The sequence below is a fragment of the Mustela nivalis genome (assembly GCF_964662115.1).
Source record: "Mustela nivalis genome assembly, chromosome: 4".
Classification (NCBI taxonomy): Eukaryota; Metazoa; Chordata; class Mammalia; order Carnivora; family Mustelidae; genus Mustela; species Mustela nivalis.
In genome coordinates this window covers 115,919,912-115,937,563 of record NC_139023.1, presented here as the reverse complement: position 1 = coordinate 115,937,563, position 17,652 = coordinate 115,919,912, and the positions used below count along the sequence as shown (strand labels likewise).

At 34.2% G+C, this 17,652-nt stretch overlaps 1 protein-coding gene across 1 annotated transcript in view; it reads left to right on the top strand.

The window, feature by feature from the left end:
* Nucleotides 1-2,749: 2,749 nt before the first annotated feature.
* MMRN1 (multimerin 1) overlaps nucleotides 2,750-17,652 on the top strand; it is a 57,571-nt gene continuing 42,668 nt past the window's right edge. Inside the window, exon 1 of the mRNA XM_082727426.1 lies at nucleotides 2,750-3,473. Coding sequence (XP_082583552.1) covers nucleotides 2,899-3,473 — 575 coding nt within the window. The 5' untranslated portion in view covers nucleotides 2,750-2,898. The remainder of the gene's footprint in view (nucleotides 3,474-17,652) is intronic.

Below are 17,652 nucleotides of genomic sequence, written 5' to 3'. Positions count from 1 at the left end.
ACATTTTTTCTAGTGATTAGAAAATTGATTCATGCATATTATAAGGGAGAAAAGAAAAATACAGTGAACACATTATCTCATTACTTGGAGAGAACCCAATTTGCAATATGTATTCAATGCTATATTTGTGATAAATGAAAAATAACCCAAAAAACCTCCTGATAGTACATAATATAATGATAATATATCATATTATATATCATATATCATAATATAATAAGTTTCATAGTTCCTTTCTTTTAAAATTACTCAAAGTTAATAAATGGCAATAGGGTAAAACAAACTAAAAACAACCTAATGGATAATGTGGGGTATAGCAAAATGATGGGATACAAGTATATGAAACTCTGATGATATAGTTTAATCCACAGATAGTATTTAAAGCAGTTAGAAGAATGGATTGAGTATCTTTAGGCAGTAATCGCAGAAATATAATTTTTCTTAATTGTTATTTGGTGAGTATTTGTATTTGGTGAGTCTGAGGAAGCAGAATTTGAGGTTAGGCCTCTGACAGTTTCTGGAGAACAGATATTTTATGTCTCCAATTACAGGGTGATCTATACATCTAAAACCTCCAAATGTGCTGGGGATTCTCTGGAGAGTTACATGGAAAGATGGCTTGGTGGACTGATAATGAGATACAGAACCTTTAGCCTTTTGATCACAAGGTCATTTGTAAGCTAGAAAGAGGGTAACCAAAAGTCGTTATTGGTCAATACCTTGCAAGAGCAAAATGAATTGCTTAGCTCAGTTCAGTTTTTATTTCCATTTGAGAGCTATTTGTTACCAGTTATAGATCCAATAAGTGACCCTTTACCACTAAAGTTCACTTGTCCTGAACAGGATTAAGATGTATTTTACAAACCATGGAAGCCAAAAAAAAAAAAAAAAAAAAAATCGTGTGCTATCATTCTGGTTGTTTCTTAAGCTTTCAAGGCAGCCTATTCCTCTGCTTTTATTAAATCTAAGAAAATGTATTTAAAATTGTACACTAAATAGAAGATTTTTACTTGGGTTTTCCTGAATTCCTAGTTTGCTCTAAGCCAAGGCTAGTTGTTCGTGTCTTTTACAGATAAAGATGCTGTAATGTCTTTCTCTTAGTAGTAAAAAAAAAAAAAAAAAATTCTGTGTTATGAAAATTATACAGTTTCATTGTTCTTTTTAGTGATGAATTACTGCCTGGATTATCTGTGTTGGATCTATTTGCTTTTTTACTAATGCAAGGTTTGTTGGATTTTTCTGTGGTATATATTCAAGAAACAGATGGGTTTTAATTAATATTAAAGTTAATTAGGGTTTCTACTGATTAGTATGTGTCTTGGTTTAAATAACTTATTATAGATCTCTAATTTGTCAACAGTATACTTGTAGAAATAAATGGTAAAAATTAAAGGGAGGGAAGAAGTATTATGACCAAGTAGTTAGTAGTTCAGAGAAAAAGTAGGCCTTGTTCCAAATCCTGGTGCTCTGAATACAGGATTAGGGACAAGAGTATGTATCTACAGTAATATGTAATGCAACAGGCATGAGGTTTCTGGTTATCTATTTTTTCTTTTTTTGGTTATCCAATTCTGAAAGAAAAAAATTCTATGGCTGAATATCAGCAAAAGCCTAATGCTTTGCACAAAATGGGCAGAAAGATTAATTACACATAGATCTGAGCTTAAGAAAACATAACAGACCATAAGCAAGTAGAGAGCCAAGAATATTCTTGCTTTGTAATCTCAGCACCTAAGTCAGCTGAAGCTGACTGAGGGTTTGGGTAATTACTGAAAGAATGAAAGAGTGGATGAACTGTTATAATGTGTTATTTATATGTCCAAAGAGTCTGCTGTGGAATTTTTTTTACAGATGAGAGAGCTTAATTGAAGCCTGAAAATCAGAGATTTGCTATAGTAGTGAAGTCATAAATCCTATGAAGCATCTCTACTAGGAAAACAACCATAGAAAAGTCTTTAATCAATTTAGTTCTCTATTACCTACAGTTAATATCCTTTTGCACCACAGTAGAAGTACAAAAGCATTATATATGATTCCATTTTAATCTATTTTCACATGACTTCATTTTTCTTCATCTGTTATTATCCAAAATTCTTACTATTCATTCCATAAACTGGTTCTGAGAAGTTCTAATAGCAAAATTTAAAGTAAGTTCCATATATACCTGTATAATTCAATAATCTACACTTCTATTTTTTGGTATTACTTGTCATCACTGAGATTAACTTCAAGTAATGCTTTGGCAGAAGTATATTTATAAAAATAGGGGTATATATATATATATATATATTTTTTTTTTTCATAATTCAGCCTGTGATGTGTAAAAGGTTAGGGACTCTGTCAATGAGTTTTTGTTTGTTGTGCATGCATATAAGCATTTGAACAAAATGTGATTCTCTGGATGGGGCACAATGGAAAAGAAACGTCATAATTTCTTTTTCTCATTTTCCCTGTGTAATAGAACAAAGTGTTAAACTCCTTGATCCAGCTCATCCAAACAAAATTCCATACTCTCTATCATCAATGTGAAATTTCTCTTCAAATCAGCAACCAATGAAACATGAGTGGACATAGGAAAGAAAAGTTACTTCATGTTTTTCTCATGGATTTCCCTGATAATAATTGCCTGTGTTTTCCCATTTACCCTTAGCTTCGTCAGACACCCTTCGCCACCTCCATAGATCCATCCCACCCGAGGTCACAGATCACACAAAACCTACAGAAACAGGAAATCAAACTTCCTGAGTCCATTATAAAACACAGAAACCTGTTTCCTCTGCACATCTCAAATTGGCAAAGCTCTGTCTTAGCGGAGTCAGTGTGGAAGCAGCTGTTGAAAAGACTAGAAGGACTGTATCTCCCAGTTTCACATGAGCTTTCTTGCTACAAACTACTGAGATGAAGAGAGCAAAGCTATTTATTCTGCTTTCTAGTTTATGGAACGGGGGCTTTGGGCTTATCAACACCACGCATACTTGGACAACCCCTGAGGATGCAAGCTCCCAGGAGAACATAGCCTCTGCTACGGTTTCTCTAAATAAAATGCTTCCAACCCCTCAGATCATGTCAGCTGAGATAGCTACAATTCCTGAGGCAAGAACCTTTGAAAAGCATCTTCTAAAATCAACACTGCCTCCCTCAAAAAGAGGCACACCTCCTGAGGGTGTGGGAAACCAAACTCTCACACCCCCAGAGAAGACAGAAGGGGCACTGAAGTTACAGCCTCTTGCCCTCCCAACCAAACCTAGCCTCAAGTTCAGCCCAAGAGCAGAGTCAGTGGTCCTTTCCAACTCTACAATGAAATTTCTTCAGAGCTTTGCCAGAAAGTCAAATCAACAAGCCATCTCTCCCAAAGCAGTTGCAGGCGACCTGGGAAATCGGTCCCCACGGGAAACATACCTCAGCAGAGGTGACAGCAGTGGAAGCCAGAAAACCAACTACCAAAAATCAAGTTTTGAAACAACTAGAGGAAAGTAAGAAAGATTCTTTCCTTTTCTTTCTTCTTTTTTTTTTCTCTCCTTAACTATAAAGTCTGTGAGATTGCAAGCTAACAGTTTCTCACTCTTAGAAAATGTTTTCATGTTCAGGATGAAATTGGATCACATTTCAGTTAGATAAGGTAATTAAGCATTACTTTATCTAATGTAGAAAAGATGAACCAAAAAAATACAGCTATTTTGTTTTAATTGAACTGATTGTAGTCATTTATAATGGGGCTTTTACTTGAGATGCTCACTAACAAACACTTAATACTACAGTGATTGTTAGTTGCTTATTCAACTCAAGGGTATATTGGTGGGCCTCAGAAGGACACCCACAACATGAAGGAAAAATGACAGTACAGAGAGATGTGAACAGACTTAAAAGTTGACAGAGCCTGGTGCTGTTGAAGATATAATTCTCAAGATCAAACCAAGCAGAGCTGGGGTGGAATCCCGGATCCAGTAATGTCTCAGTTGGTGACTTTGAGCAAGTTAATGGGGCTCCCTGACTGCCTTTTTTCCTATGTAAAAATACAGATATGGTATGGAGGTACAGATAAAAATACCAAGTTCACAGAGTGATTCTACAAGGTTCATATTATTCGAACATACTTAGATGTATGCTTCTCACAGAACAGGTGCTAAGAAACATATTTTACTAGTATTCTTATATTGAGTTATACCATTATCATGAATGTGATGAGTAGAAAAGCCCATTTTTCAAATGGATTTTGATATAAAATTCAAGCAAAGTCCATGTGAATTGTTGAAGTAAAAAAATAAAAAAACTTTTAAAAGTACTGTTAAGAAAGACTTTCCAAAGGGCCCCCAGAATACTAAAACAAACAAACAAACAAACAAACAAACAAAATAGCTGTGAAAAATGCAGGCCAATGTTTTTATTTGTTTAGTGTCCAGAGCAATCTGATTGGAATACTAGTAATTTAGTGTTATTAAACTAAACTTTCAAATACCTTTTACCTACAACAAAATAATTTCAAGACATCAAATAATGCCTTGGGATCTTAGTTGAATTAAACATCTTACTAACTATATAACATAGTTTAAGGCAATGATAGTAGCTTACACCTGCTCTGTGAGAGGCATCATGTCAAAGCAGTTATTGATATGGATAAGAGTATCAGTGTTATTGATACTGATAACAATATCAGATATAGGTATTAATACTGTTATTGATATTGATACGATGAGGAGACACTGGGAAGAATATAAGCCAATAGATTCATATCTATGTATTCTTTATTTTTAAATCCCATTATTTCACTGTATTTCAAAGGTTATGGAATTTTTAAAAATATATAAGTAAGTCTGATTCTAACTAAATATTTATTTACTTAGTGGAATTTAGAACAATAGCAATGTACTATAAAACTGATTTTACAGATTACAAAATGTTCAACTTAGGTTGGGTAAACTATGCCTACAACAGACATTTTAACATATAAATTAAACTTTCTCACGTTGAGGGACAACAGGATGTGGTCTATTAAATGATGATAGCAAATGCCATGTCACTTTATTAGATTGCATGATTTTATTTTTTAAACCAATTATATAGAACTCTTAGTACTCATTGAAAATGATTATGAACTTTTTAAAGATGCTGTCATCAAGAGATTTTTCAATAGAATATGAAATATAGTGAAAACAAGCAGAAAAATCCACATTAAAATGTCACATTTTATATAGTATTATTTCATAATTAGATTGCTTTTAAGAGTCTCATGCTCTACCGACTGAGCTAGCTGGGCACTGAAATACTCGCTTTTAAATAAATGCTAGTTGTTTTATTATGTGCCTAACACTGTTCCAGTTTCTAAGGACACATAGAATTTTTAAAGTAAGAATGATTCTGCCTGCAGGGATATGTCTTATAAAAACTGAGCAATAACATATCTTCCAGATTTCTAAAAACTCAATATGTATTAGGAGGAAACAAGATGTTAAAGGTGTAACCTTTAATGTCATCCCATGGATTTTCTAAAGAAAATACACATATATTTTTCTTCAATCATTTGATCACTACCATAGCTTCATGAAGAAGATTCTGTTATTATTTCTTGCAGAGGGATTAAGTAATTTAACTAAGGTCACTTAAAAGTAAATCTTGTAGATTCAAACCCTGCTGGCAGGCTTCAGTGATGTAACTTTCAACCCCTATATTATACTCCTTCAGCAAATGCGATCTGTTCTCCCAAATGGGTAAGTGAGAGTGACTAGTTTATGCCCCTGCTTATGAGCCCTCAGAGGCTATTCTTTGCTTCCAGAACAAAGCTCAGATCCTTACACAGTTAACCGTACAATGCCATCTTTGATCTGTCTTCTGCCTACCTCCCCAGCCTTGTCTTTGACGTTCTGGCCAGTAAAATTTGTAGGTCTCTGGTCCACAATATGCTATTAAACCTGTCTTTGTTCCTTGTTCATCCCTCTGGCTAACATGTCCTTTTCCCATCATCCTCTTCCTTTTCACCCAATAATAGCTCCAGAAAGCATTCTTAGGCTGGGAGGTGCGTCTTCCAACTTTCATAGAGCGTTCCTTGAATTCTTTTATCACTGCACTTACAATAGTGTATTATAATTACAGTGACCTTTGTGATCTCCTTTCTTATAGAGACACATTTGAATGCTAACAAGGTCTCTGGGTTATAATAGGCACACAATAAATATTTAACAAGCTGAATGTAAAATTTATAGATTAATATTTGAATATAAAGAAGAATCTTTCCCAAAGAAATATTCTTGTTTCTCTATGATAAAATCTAGATGATTTATTTTAGGTTTTCCTTGTTGTGCTTGTTTTGTTTTGTTTCATTTTTCATTATTGCTCTTGGAACTTTATAGTGATTCTAGGTAAAAGGAATCCTATAGAATTTTGCTGGCATATTCTTGTCTCATCTTGTACTCTCTTAGTCTTAGTGCTGCAGGAACTGTTGGCTACCCCAGAGCTGTGGTTTACTATCTGGTAGAGTGGTTATTGATCAGTGAATGGACTCTGAAATAGGCAGATTTTTAAAAAAGACATTAGAATTAACCTATTTATGCATTGGAAAATTATTTGTGGAGGACCTAATATGTCCCCAGCATTGTGTTCATTTTGAGGGTAAAATAGTGAACAAAACGGCCACCTCTTCTGCCCTCGTGGAGTCTATATTCCAATGGGAAGGACATGAGGAGGAAAAACAGTGAATCACGAAGGCTGATATTGAAACCAAATGGTGGTAAACATTCTGAATGACGCTTATGAGAGTATGTGACAGAGTGAATGACCTACCTTGAAGGTGGGTAGACCTTCCTCAAGAAGATACTTGGTTAAATGAGGTATAGATAGATATCAATTGCCTAATTAACTTTTCCCACAATCCCAACCCTGTACACACCTATGTGAATCTTCATCATCTCAGTTAATGTCTAGCTTCCTAACCAGAAACCCTTGATATATCCATGACATTTTTCTTCCCTCCTTTTATCTAATATATCAAGACTTCTTCTTGGTACTCCTTCCAGTATCTTTCAAATCCCTCCCTACCCTCACTACACCATCCTTTCGTAGGCACCATTATCTACCACCAGACTCCTAGCTTGTCCAAATATTACCACTCTTGTCCCTTGTAATTCATGTTCCATCCAAGTGAGAGATCCTTTCAGCTTTTTTTTTTTTAATAAATTTGACATATATCATTGGGTGTTAAAACTTTTAAATCAGATTAATGAATTTCATTTGATATAAGACTTAATCTTTTGTGACACATTATTTCATATACTATAAGAAAGAAAAGTATGACATTATTTCTTAGAATTTTTAAACTTACTTATCTCTTAGAGATTATTTCATATGTATGGATTATACATATACACATGTCACTCTTTTGTGACTTAAAATGAAAATATAAATGAAACTGGTTAAGGTGTCTCTAAGGCAATGGCAATAACTACTGTTTGACAAGAGTGACTGAAAAATGTCATTGATTTTAAAATGTATTCTTGATTTCAGAGATGTTGTCTTAAAATTTATGGAATTTAACATTTTGTTCACATGCTAAAAATCTCTCAGTAGCTTTTCTTTTCATTTAGAATAAAATCCTAAATCCTCACCCTGGCCCATAGGGTCTTGCTTGATATGACTCCTGACTTTCTCTTGATCTCATCTTCATCACACTCCCAAGTTCATTCAACTTCTTTTCCTCTGGCCACACTGACCTCTCTTGATACTGAACTTGTCCAGTTTATATGCATCTCAAGAAAACTTCCTGTTTGTTCTTACTAGAATGTTTTTCTTTCAGTGTACAGAAAGAGAGAAAATTCCTTTCCTCATGTGTCTTCATCTTTAATGTCCCTCATCAATGAAAACTCTGATTAACTGGTGTAAATTTGCCATTCTTATTGTATCACCCTTATTTTTTCTTCATGACACTGATGTGAAATTATTGTTTATTTATGGAGATAGCCATGTCTTTTCAGTCTTTCTGCAATAAAACATACATCCCATGAAAATGAGAACCTTGCCTTTCTTTTTGTTTGTTTGTTTGTTTGTTTGCTTGTTTTAAGAGTAGGATTTAGTGATTCATCACTTACATATAACACCCAGTGTTCATCACTAGTGTCCTCCTTAATACCCACCATGGATATAGCCAATCTACCCCCCACCTCCCTTCTGGCAACCCGCAGGTTTCTTTATAGTTAAGAGTCTCTTATGGTTTGCTTTCCTCTCTCTCTTTTTTCCTTCCCCTATGTTCATCTGTTTTGTTTCTTACACTCTCTATATGAGTGAAATCATACAGTGTTTGTCTTTCTCTTCACTTATTTCACTCAGCATAATACATTGTGGCTCCATTCATGTTGTTGAAAATGACAAGATTTCATTCTTTTGATGGCTGAGTAATATTTCATTGAATATATATACCACTTCTTTATCCATTTATCATGTGGTGGACACTTGGGTTCTTTCCATAGTTTGGCTATTGTTGATAATGCTGCTACACATATTAGGGTGCATGTATACCTTCAAATCAGTATTTTTGTTTCCTTTGGGTAAATGCCTAGTAGTGCAATTGCTGGGTCAGAAGGAAGTTCTATTCTTAACTTTTCATGGAATCTCCATATTGTTTTCCACAGGGGCTACACCAGTTTGCATTCCCACCAACAATGTAAAAGGTTTCCCCTTTCTCCACATCCTGGCCAATATCTGCCATTTCCTGTGTTGTTCATTTTAACCACTCTGACAGGTGTTTGGTGGTATCTCTTTGTGGTTTGATTTGTATTTCATTGATGATGAGTGATGTTGAGCATCTTTTCATATATCCGTTAGCCATTTTTATATCTTCTTTGGAAAAATGTCTGTTCATGTCTTCTGCTCCTTTCTTAACTGGGTTATTATTTTTTGGGTGTTGAATTTGGTAAATTCTTTTTTTTTTCTTAAGATTTTACTTATTTATTTGCGCACGCGCGCGAGAGAGAGAGATTATGAGAGGAGAGAGGTCAACAGGAGAAGCAGACTCGTGGGACTCCATCCTGGGATTCCAGGATCATGACCTGAGCCAAAGGCAGTTGCTTAGCCAACTGAGTCACCCAGGTGCCCAAATTTGGTAAATTAGCCCTTTATCAGATATGTTGTTTGCAAATATCTTCACCCATTCTATAGGTTGCTTTTAGTTTTTTTTAATTGGGTGGATTTGGAGTTCAAAGAAGAGATCAAGACTATAGATATAAAACTGGAAAATATGAAAATATCGACACTTGGCTAAGGAGAGCTTTTTGTTTGTTTTTATTTATTTGCTTTTGTGGTTGGTTTGTTGGTTGGTTTTAATGAAAGGGAGGAGAGAATAGAACAGAAACCAGGGCTAGTGAGAGAGATTTCTACTTTTTTGTTTATTTTATTTTGAATACATAATTGTCATAAATATGGTAAAATATAAATGAAGCATGCCAGAAATGAAATAAAAGTTGAATGCCAATCAAGACAACCATCTTATTTGCTAAGTTTAATGACCTTTCTTTTAGAACTTCATTTATTTACTCTTTTTCTATAAGCTACATAACTTGTTTTGTGTACAAGTAGGTAGCTTACTTTAAATGAATTATGACTTCTAAAATAATGTTTAAAATGGCAAGTTCTTTAAATCTTTCACTAGATTGCTTTAAGTAAAAATTTTGAACACATTAAAAAAAATTTAAAATTACAAAAACTAACCATTACGTTAATTCTACTATTGTAATATGCATTTTTCTACTTATTTCTGTGAATTATGAGTAGGTTTGGGGTGTGAAAAATCTGATCAACTAAATTTATATATTGTCTCAGTTCCTTGAGACTGCTATACCAAAATAACACAGACTGGATTATAAACAACAGAAATTTACTTCTCACAGTTTTGAAAACTGGATGTCTAAGAATAGCATGGACAAGGGAGAACCCTTTTCTGGGTTTCCAGATTTCAAACATGAAAGAAGGTATGAGAGAATCTCTCTAGGGCCTCTTTAATAAGAGCACTAATCCCAGGGATGCCTGGGTGGCTCAGTCAATTAAGTGTCTGCCTTTAGCTCAGCTCATGATCCCAGAGTCCTGGGATTGAGTCTCACATCACCCTCCCTGCTCAGCGGGGAGTCTGCTTCTCCCTCTGCCTGCCACTTCCCCTCCTTGTGCCTTCTTTCTTTCTCTCCCAATAACAAATAAATAAATAAAATCTTAAAAAAAAAAAAAAAGGCACTAATCCCATCAAGTGGGCACTGCTGTCTCCCAATGGCCCTAGTCCCAATATTATTATATTGGGTATTTGGATTTCAACATATAAATTTTGGGAGGACACAAACATTCAATCTATGTCATGTGTATTTTGCAAACTTATTATCAAACCTAATAGCCTCTGAAGGGGATTGCTCTCACAAGCTGTAAAATTCTTAAGAGAAACACACCATTATGTTAAAGAATATGTTCTTAAATTTCCTTGGGAAATAAATGCAACTACCAGATTACTGCCAGTGAAAACCAACACTCAGTGGACAATCTTCTGTGTCTTAATTTGGTCTCATTAATCATTTCCTTTTATTTCATTCCTTTGATATTTCTCCTCCCTAAATTACTACTGGATATATAAATACATACTGTATTACACATGCTAGAATTTAATGAGTGCTTATATAATCCTAGGTGGTTAAATGAGAAATTTTTGTATTTCCTTTGGCTTTTTCAATATGAAAATACTACTTTAAACATTTATTATTTAAGACAAAATGCTAAAAGACTCAGTTTACAGGAATAACTGGAATAAGTATAGAATTAAGCATCACAGCATCTTTTAGCATGCCTTTTCTGAGGTTTTCTGGTCTGCACACTGGGAGAGCCTGACACCTACTGGAACAGAAGCAGTTTACAATGTTCCCGAATAGGCTGAAGTCAGATTGTGAGGAAAAGAAACAAAAAATAAAATAAATTTAGGTAAAATAAGACAAATTTATGAAAAACTATTATATTTAAATAACTTTAAGAATTATTACTTATAAATATATAAATATATATTGTATATATAATATGTTCTACATTTCTAAATCAATGTGTCTCTTAAAAATATACTATCATTAGCTTTAAAATTTAAAAAATAGGTTGGACTAAATTGTTCAAACTCTATGGAATGGGGACACATTCAGCTCATTCTCCTAAAATTTTGCACTGAAAATATTATATATACACAATAATTTGTGACTCTGAGCACTGTATAATTCTCTATCATCAAAAACTCAATTACATTTACCATACACTGCCCACGATGGAAGGCAAATTAATGATGTCTGACAAAAGACTTTAATTGCAAAAGTTGGTATGTAAAAAAAAAGTTTATTCTTAAAACCTAAATTAACCAGAAAGTCAAAGCATCAGAATATTAGAAATTCCCCATGATCTGAGCATTGTGTGATTGCCTTTCAAAATTTGTTTTAAAAATGTTTTATTTCCTTATTTATTTTTTAAGTTTATTTGCCAGAGAGAGAGAAAGAGTGTACAAGCAGGAGGAGAGGCAGGCAGAGGGAGAAACAGGCTCCCCGCTGAGCAGGAAGCCCTACATGGGGCTCCATCCCATCAGGACCTGAGCCAAAGGCAGATGATTAACTGACTGAGCCACGCAGGTGTCCAGTTCTAAATACATTTTCACATGAATCTTTTATAAAACTAATACTTCTATCCAAGTTAAATATTATGTAGAATTTTGAAAAACATGGACTATATAAAGGTACTTAAACTAAAATATTAATGAATTACAAATAAAATCTTGTTTGAAAATAAGTTGTTTTCTTAAGGAGATTAATATCTAGACAAACTTACTTTTGGACTAAGAGCCAAACTAAATATAAAAAGTCTAATGTTTTATTCATGTGTGATTTATGTTAAGAATCATTACTATATGTAAGTACTTACTTTCAATTTCTATTATTTCTTCCTTCATATTGTGTATATGTCTATTTTTTTGGAGTACTTTCTCATTCATGACTGGTGAACTCATGTAAATTCTAGTCTCTTAGATTAATAATTTGATAAAGGTGTTCTTATTATAGTCCAATTAAAAATAAGGACTTGTATAAAATAAAGATTTCATAACATTTGGGAAGTATTTATGTTCATAATTTTTTAAGACTATAGAAACATTTTGGAGTGTCTGGGTGGCACAGTCATTAAGTGTCCAACTCTTGATTTCTGCTCAGTTCAGGATCTCAGGGTGGTGAAATCAAACCCTATGTGGGGCTCCACACTCAGCAGGGAGTCTGCTTGAAAATTCTCTCCCTAGGCCCCTCTTCCTACTTATACCGTCCGTTTCTCTCTCCCTTAGATAAATAAATTAATATTTTTTTAAAAAGACTATAGAAACATTTTGAAAAAAAATTTATATATATAAATATTCTAGGAGCTAAGCTCATCATGTGATCTGAACAAAAAGGATGATGATAATGTTCTGTGATGGTTTTTTGGAAATTATTATTATTATTTTAAAGATTTTATTTATTTATTTGAGAGAGTGCGAGCAGTAGGGGAGGCAGAGGGGAAGGGAGAAAAAAATATATATATACATATACACACACACATAATGTATATCTGTATAAGCAATTACGGTTAAGGTAAATTTATCAGGTCATTAGAGAAGTGTAAAAGGAGTCGTGTGTCTCTATTTGCATATATGGCAAAATCGGGAGATATATAAATATATTAGTAGATACACAGTTACATAGTCTCCTGGTAAAAAAAAAATCCTACTAACTCTCTGAATCATGTAATCAGCAGCAGCAGTGATTTATATTAATTCATTTGGTCTCACAACAACCCTGTGAGATAGGTTATATTATTATACTTACTATATAGAAGAGGAAGCCACATGTAATGAACAAGCTAATGGCTGGTAACAGTAGAGTCAAAATCTCCCAAGTTGTCAGTCTGGCTCAAGCATAAGTCAACAACTATGTTACCTGCCCTCTAGTCAAGGAAACTTTTCCTTATTATTTTGTCTCGCTTATGTAAGTATCCCAGTCTCTGCTCCTCCCCTTCTGCTTCATTCAGGGAATAAACAGAAACAAAAACTCCAGACACAGAAATGCAATCTCTTCCTCATTTGCCACATGTGTGGAGTAAAAGGAGAATGAAAACCTTGTTCAGCAGGCAGCCCTTCATCATTAGAAATGACCTTCTGAGTCTGACTTCAGAGGGCGGCAAAACTGTGTTTATGATGGTCGTGAAACTGAGAGAAACCCCTCCTTTCCCTATTCTTCCCTTTCTGTCTTTCTCCCTTTTCACCATTCATATTGTAGCATGTGGCAGAATTCCTTTCCTTTTTAAGTTGGAATAATATTCCATTGTAGATAAGTAGATGATAGATACCTATATATCACATTTTTGAAAGATTTTATTTATTCACTTATTCATTTATTTATTTAATTTATTTATTATAGAGTGAGAGAGATATTTATTTATGGATAAATAAATTTATATAAATGTATTATAAATTTATCTATAATAAATATATATAAATTTAATAAATTTATTATAGAGATATTTATTATAAAGTGAGAGAGAGAGATAGTGAGAGAGAGAGCACAAGCAAGGGGAATGGCAGGCAGAGGGAGAGGGAGAAGAGGGAGAAGCAGGCTCCCGCGCTGAGCAGGGAGGCCAATGTGGGGCTTGATCTCAGGACCTTGGGTTCATGATCTGAGCCCAAGGCAGCCACTCATACAACTGAGCCACCCACGCACCCCAGTATATGTCACATTTTGTTTCTCCATTCATCTGTCCATAGGCACTTTGATTGTTTCCACCTTTTGGCTATTGTTGTCCATGAAATTTTAATGTATTGTTAAATTAGGATAGTGTGCTAGGGAGAACATTGACTCTGGTTGGCGGTGTTATCTGAAAACTGGTGTTTTGTTTTGTTTGTTTTTTGTTTGCAAACTTAGAGCACATATTTATCCTCAGGAACTTAGTACCTGAACTACTGAACCACGTAAGGCTTTATTTGATTGTTTTCCTCCCTTATTACTGACATCAACAAAATTAGGCTTGTTAGGATATATTCTTGCTTTTGATATTTATTTTGCTTTTAGAATGAAATACTTTTTACTAACTTGTAGGAGAGAGAGGGGCAGAGAAAGAGAGAAGAAATTCACCACATACGCTACTGAGTTGAGAAATGAGCAGGTTGGATTTACAAAAGTAGTAAACACTTGTCATTAAAAACACATGACTACTTTTGATATATTTAGAATATGTTTATATTACTAATCATCATTGAGTTTGGTGGGAATTTAATTGCTATGTGTTTCAGGGGGTTAGTGTATATGATGTACTATACCATAATTTCATAATTTCACTGTTAGTGATGGACAAACTTAGCTCAGGTGGTTTTACTGGAATATATTTCCATGCACTCCTTGCCTTGTAATTAGAACAAGTGTTCCTCAAAAGGTAAATGAGTGGCAACATGAGCGGACTGTTCTTTTGTGAAGGATCAACAAATATTCTTATCTACAAATTAAATCCCATGGAAAACAGTCCTTTCCTTGAGGCATTTATGAATTCATTAATACATGTATATATGTTTATCATTTGTTTGTGGTCACCTTTAGGTACAAAGTAAAGAATGATTCTCAAGTCAAAGAGGCATAGGTGTTTGTTAGGTGAGGTGTGGGGGCAGATAGGAGAGTTGCAAAATAATCCTCTTTCTCTGAGAATGTTTTTTCAGAGGTAGCCGTGACTGTTTCATTTTCCTCTTGTTCCTCTTTGAATCCCTAAATTCCTCTAAATAGGAGATGGCAGGAAACAAAATCATAAAGTCCCTTCACTTCATAAAGTCTCTCAAACACAAAATCTTCTCTAACTTCCTAGGGAAAAATTATATACCATTGGCTAATTTATGGTGGAGGCTTTGCTTAACTCGATGTCTAATGAATATCCACAGTTCCTATGATTTTCATGTTACTATGTCAATTCAAGCCACAGGTTATCAGTATACAAGTTGGAACATTCTGCCTTTTACGATAAGATGGCAAGCAATTTATCAATATGAGTTTTAAAGACTAATATAAATGGATGCTGTTACTTGGTCGATTGTTGTCTTTTATTTCTTAAAGAAAATATTTATACTGGTCATTATTTAAATGACTCCTTTGTTGCTCAGTCTACTCTTGGTTCAGGATAAGAATGTATAGGATTAGGTCACAGACTTTTCAGGTTATGCTTCAAATGGTAAATCACTAATTAATGGAACATTTTTTTTTAATTCAGTCTTTTTACTAGATCCTTGGGAGACCAGGTTTCTAAAACATTTCAGTCAAAATTACAGTATAGAGTAGACTGTTTATTTACGATGCTTCTCTTCGTTCATTATCCACAAGACTTCAAGTCATTTAAGTCCAGCTGGAATCCTTTTTCTTCCTTCTATTTTGCATGGTCTGCAAGCTGGCTGATCTTCATAAGTAACGAAAGCTGCCTGGTTTTCCCTAGAACAAACCTTTTACATATTAACTTGGAAAATCCGAAGAATCAATACAAGCTTTTTTCCGTACATGCTGCAGCACAAAAGAAACCGTGTTATTACCCTTAAAGAGAATCCCAAATGCAGTCTGCTGTTTGGAGGGTTACGACCCCATGGAAAGCTGAACACTTCAAAGTAACTGCTCTCCATCCACCATAATCAGTCTGGAAAGGTACAAAGGATTTTTAGATTTCAGCAAAATGCTTGTCTGGGATCATTACATTTGCCTTTACACTGCCTGTCACCATCTTACCATGCTTAATTTTCTATTTTTAAACTTATATTTTCCAATAATTTGGTTTTAAAATTTCTATTTACGTTTTTAACATCCCTTAATGAGCTTATTTCATCAGTAGCATAAACCTAATTACGAGTCACACCAGGGGCTCTTTGGCTGTGGGTATTTCTTCCAATTTGCACTGGATCAAAGATTGCTGGGCCATGAGCGATCTGCTGGTCTGCTTTTTGCCTACTCAACTCTTTCAGTCCTGAGATTGTCTTAGTATTTAGGAATTTAAAAGATCTCTGCAGGTGACACTGTGATTCAGTCTCACAACAGATATCTATATCTATCATCTATCGATCAGTCAATCCACCTATGCATCCAGCTGTCATCTCTTTTTCCAAAGCCCAGAGTATGGAGGGATGGAGATACTGTTTTTTTTCTGTCCTGCCTTGTACGCCTCCCTCAACACTCACGCAGCTAATTCAGGTGACAGACTATTTAACTGCTTCTGTTGAAGCTGCTCGTTCTCTAAAATTAGAATGATCAGTGAATTTGCATAAGAAATCTAATTCACATTTTAAAGTCTCCCTTTTTTGTGGTCCTCTCAATTTGAAATCTTCTGTATTTCTATTTCTTGCTTTTGCCAGTTCTTTGTTTCACAGTGTTTTTGCAAGTCTCACCATGCTTTTACAAACTGTACCAAAAGGTCTTTTTATTTCTTTATGGAACTAACCATTCAAACTTCTCATTCAAAAAATCCTTGCACAATAAGCTATATGGTTCTCACTGTATTTGCTGTAGGTAGATGAATGACGGAGTCCGCTTTATTTGCAGAAAAAACATTAGGTCCAAAGAAGCCTAAATATTCCAAAGCAGATGTTTATTAACTTCAGTGTCTCTACTCTGGGGAATAACTGTGTTCCCCCTTTGGTCTTTAACATTTAGATTGATTTTTTAAAAGATTTTATTTATTTATTTGACAGAGAGAGAGAGAGCACAAGCCGGGGGGAGGCAAAGGGAGAAGCAGACTCACCACTGAGCAGGGAGCCTGAGCCGAGGTTCCATCCCAAGACCCTGAGATCATGACCAGAGCAGAAGTCAGAAACTTAACCGACTAAACCAACCCAAGTGCCCCAGATTGATTTTTTAATTATTTTAATTATTATTTTTATTTTTAGGCAAAATAGATTTTAAACATTCTACTGATTTAGAGGCATACATCCCATACTGATTTGAACTTGTAGCGATTAGATTATACTGTCATATAACATTTCTTTTAATACCATATTTTGTAAATCATCCCTTGCCCCTTGCCCCCAAAAAACTTCATTATAAATGAGAAAGAAGAATCTAAATTAAATGTAACCAGATGCATATTTACAATAGGGAAAAAAAGTAAGGATTTTTAAAAACTCATGATATAATTTAATCATTCACTTAACCTACAGTTATTAAGAATTTTCCATAATATGGTGTAGGGTCTTTATGATAAAATAACTTGGTATTACAACCAGAAGTGAAGCTGAGCCTTCTTTCTCTAAAACGTTTATATATATATTCTGCCACCAACCTTTAAAAATTAAAAAAATAATTTATGTAACATATTAATTACAAGCACAATAAAAACACTTTCCAGACTTCTACCTATAGCAACTAGGTCTCACCCATCTGTATTAGGAAACTTACTTTCTCATGTAATTTGTTTAGTAACTTATTTTTATGCAATTGCAAATAATTGATACTTTGTGTCTGCATTAATTTAATAGTTAACATTTAATTCTCTCTCTAGGTCCTATAACTCCATTTTTAACATTAATGTATATTTACAATTTAAAACTCCTTGACGTAGGGAATATCTTTAAATATCTTTATCATTTTGGGGGGCTTCTAATGTTTGAATGTCATCTAGAAATATGTACTT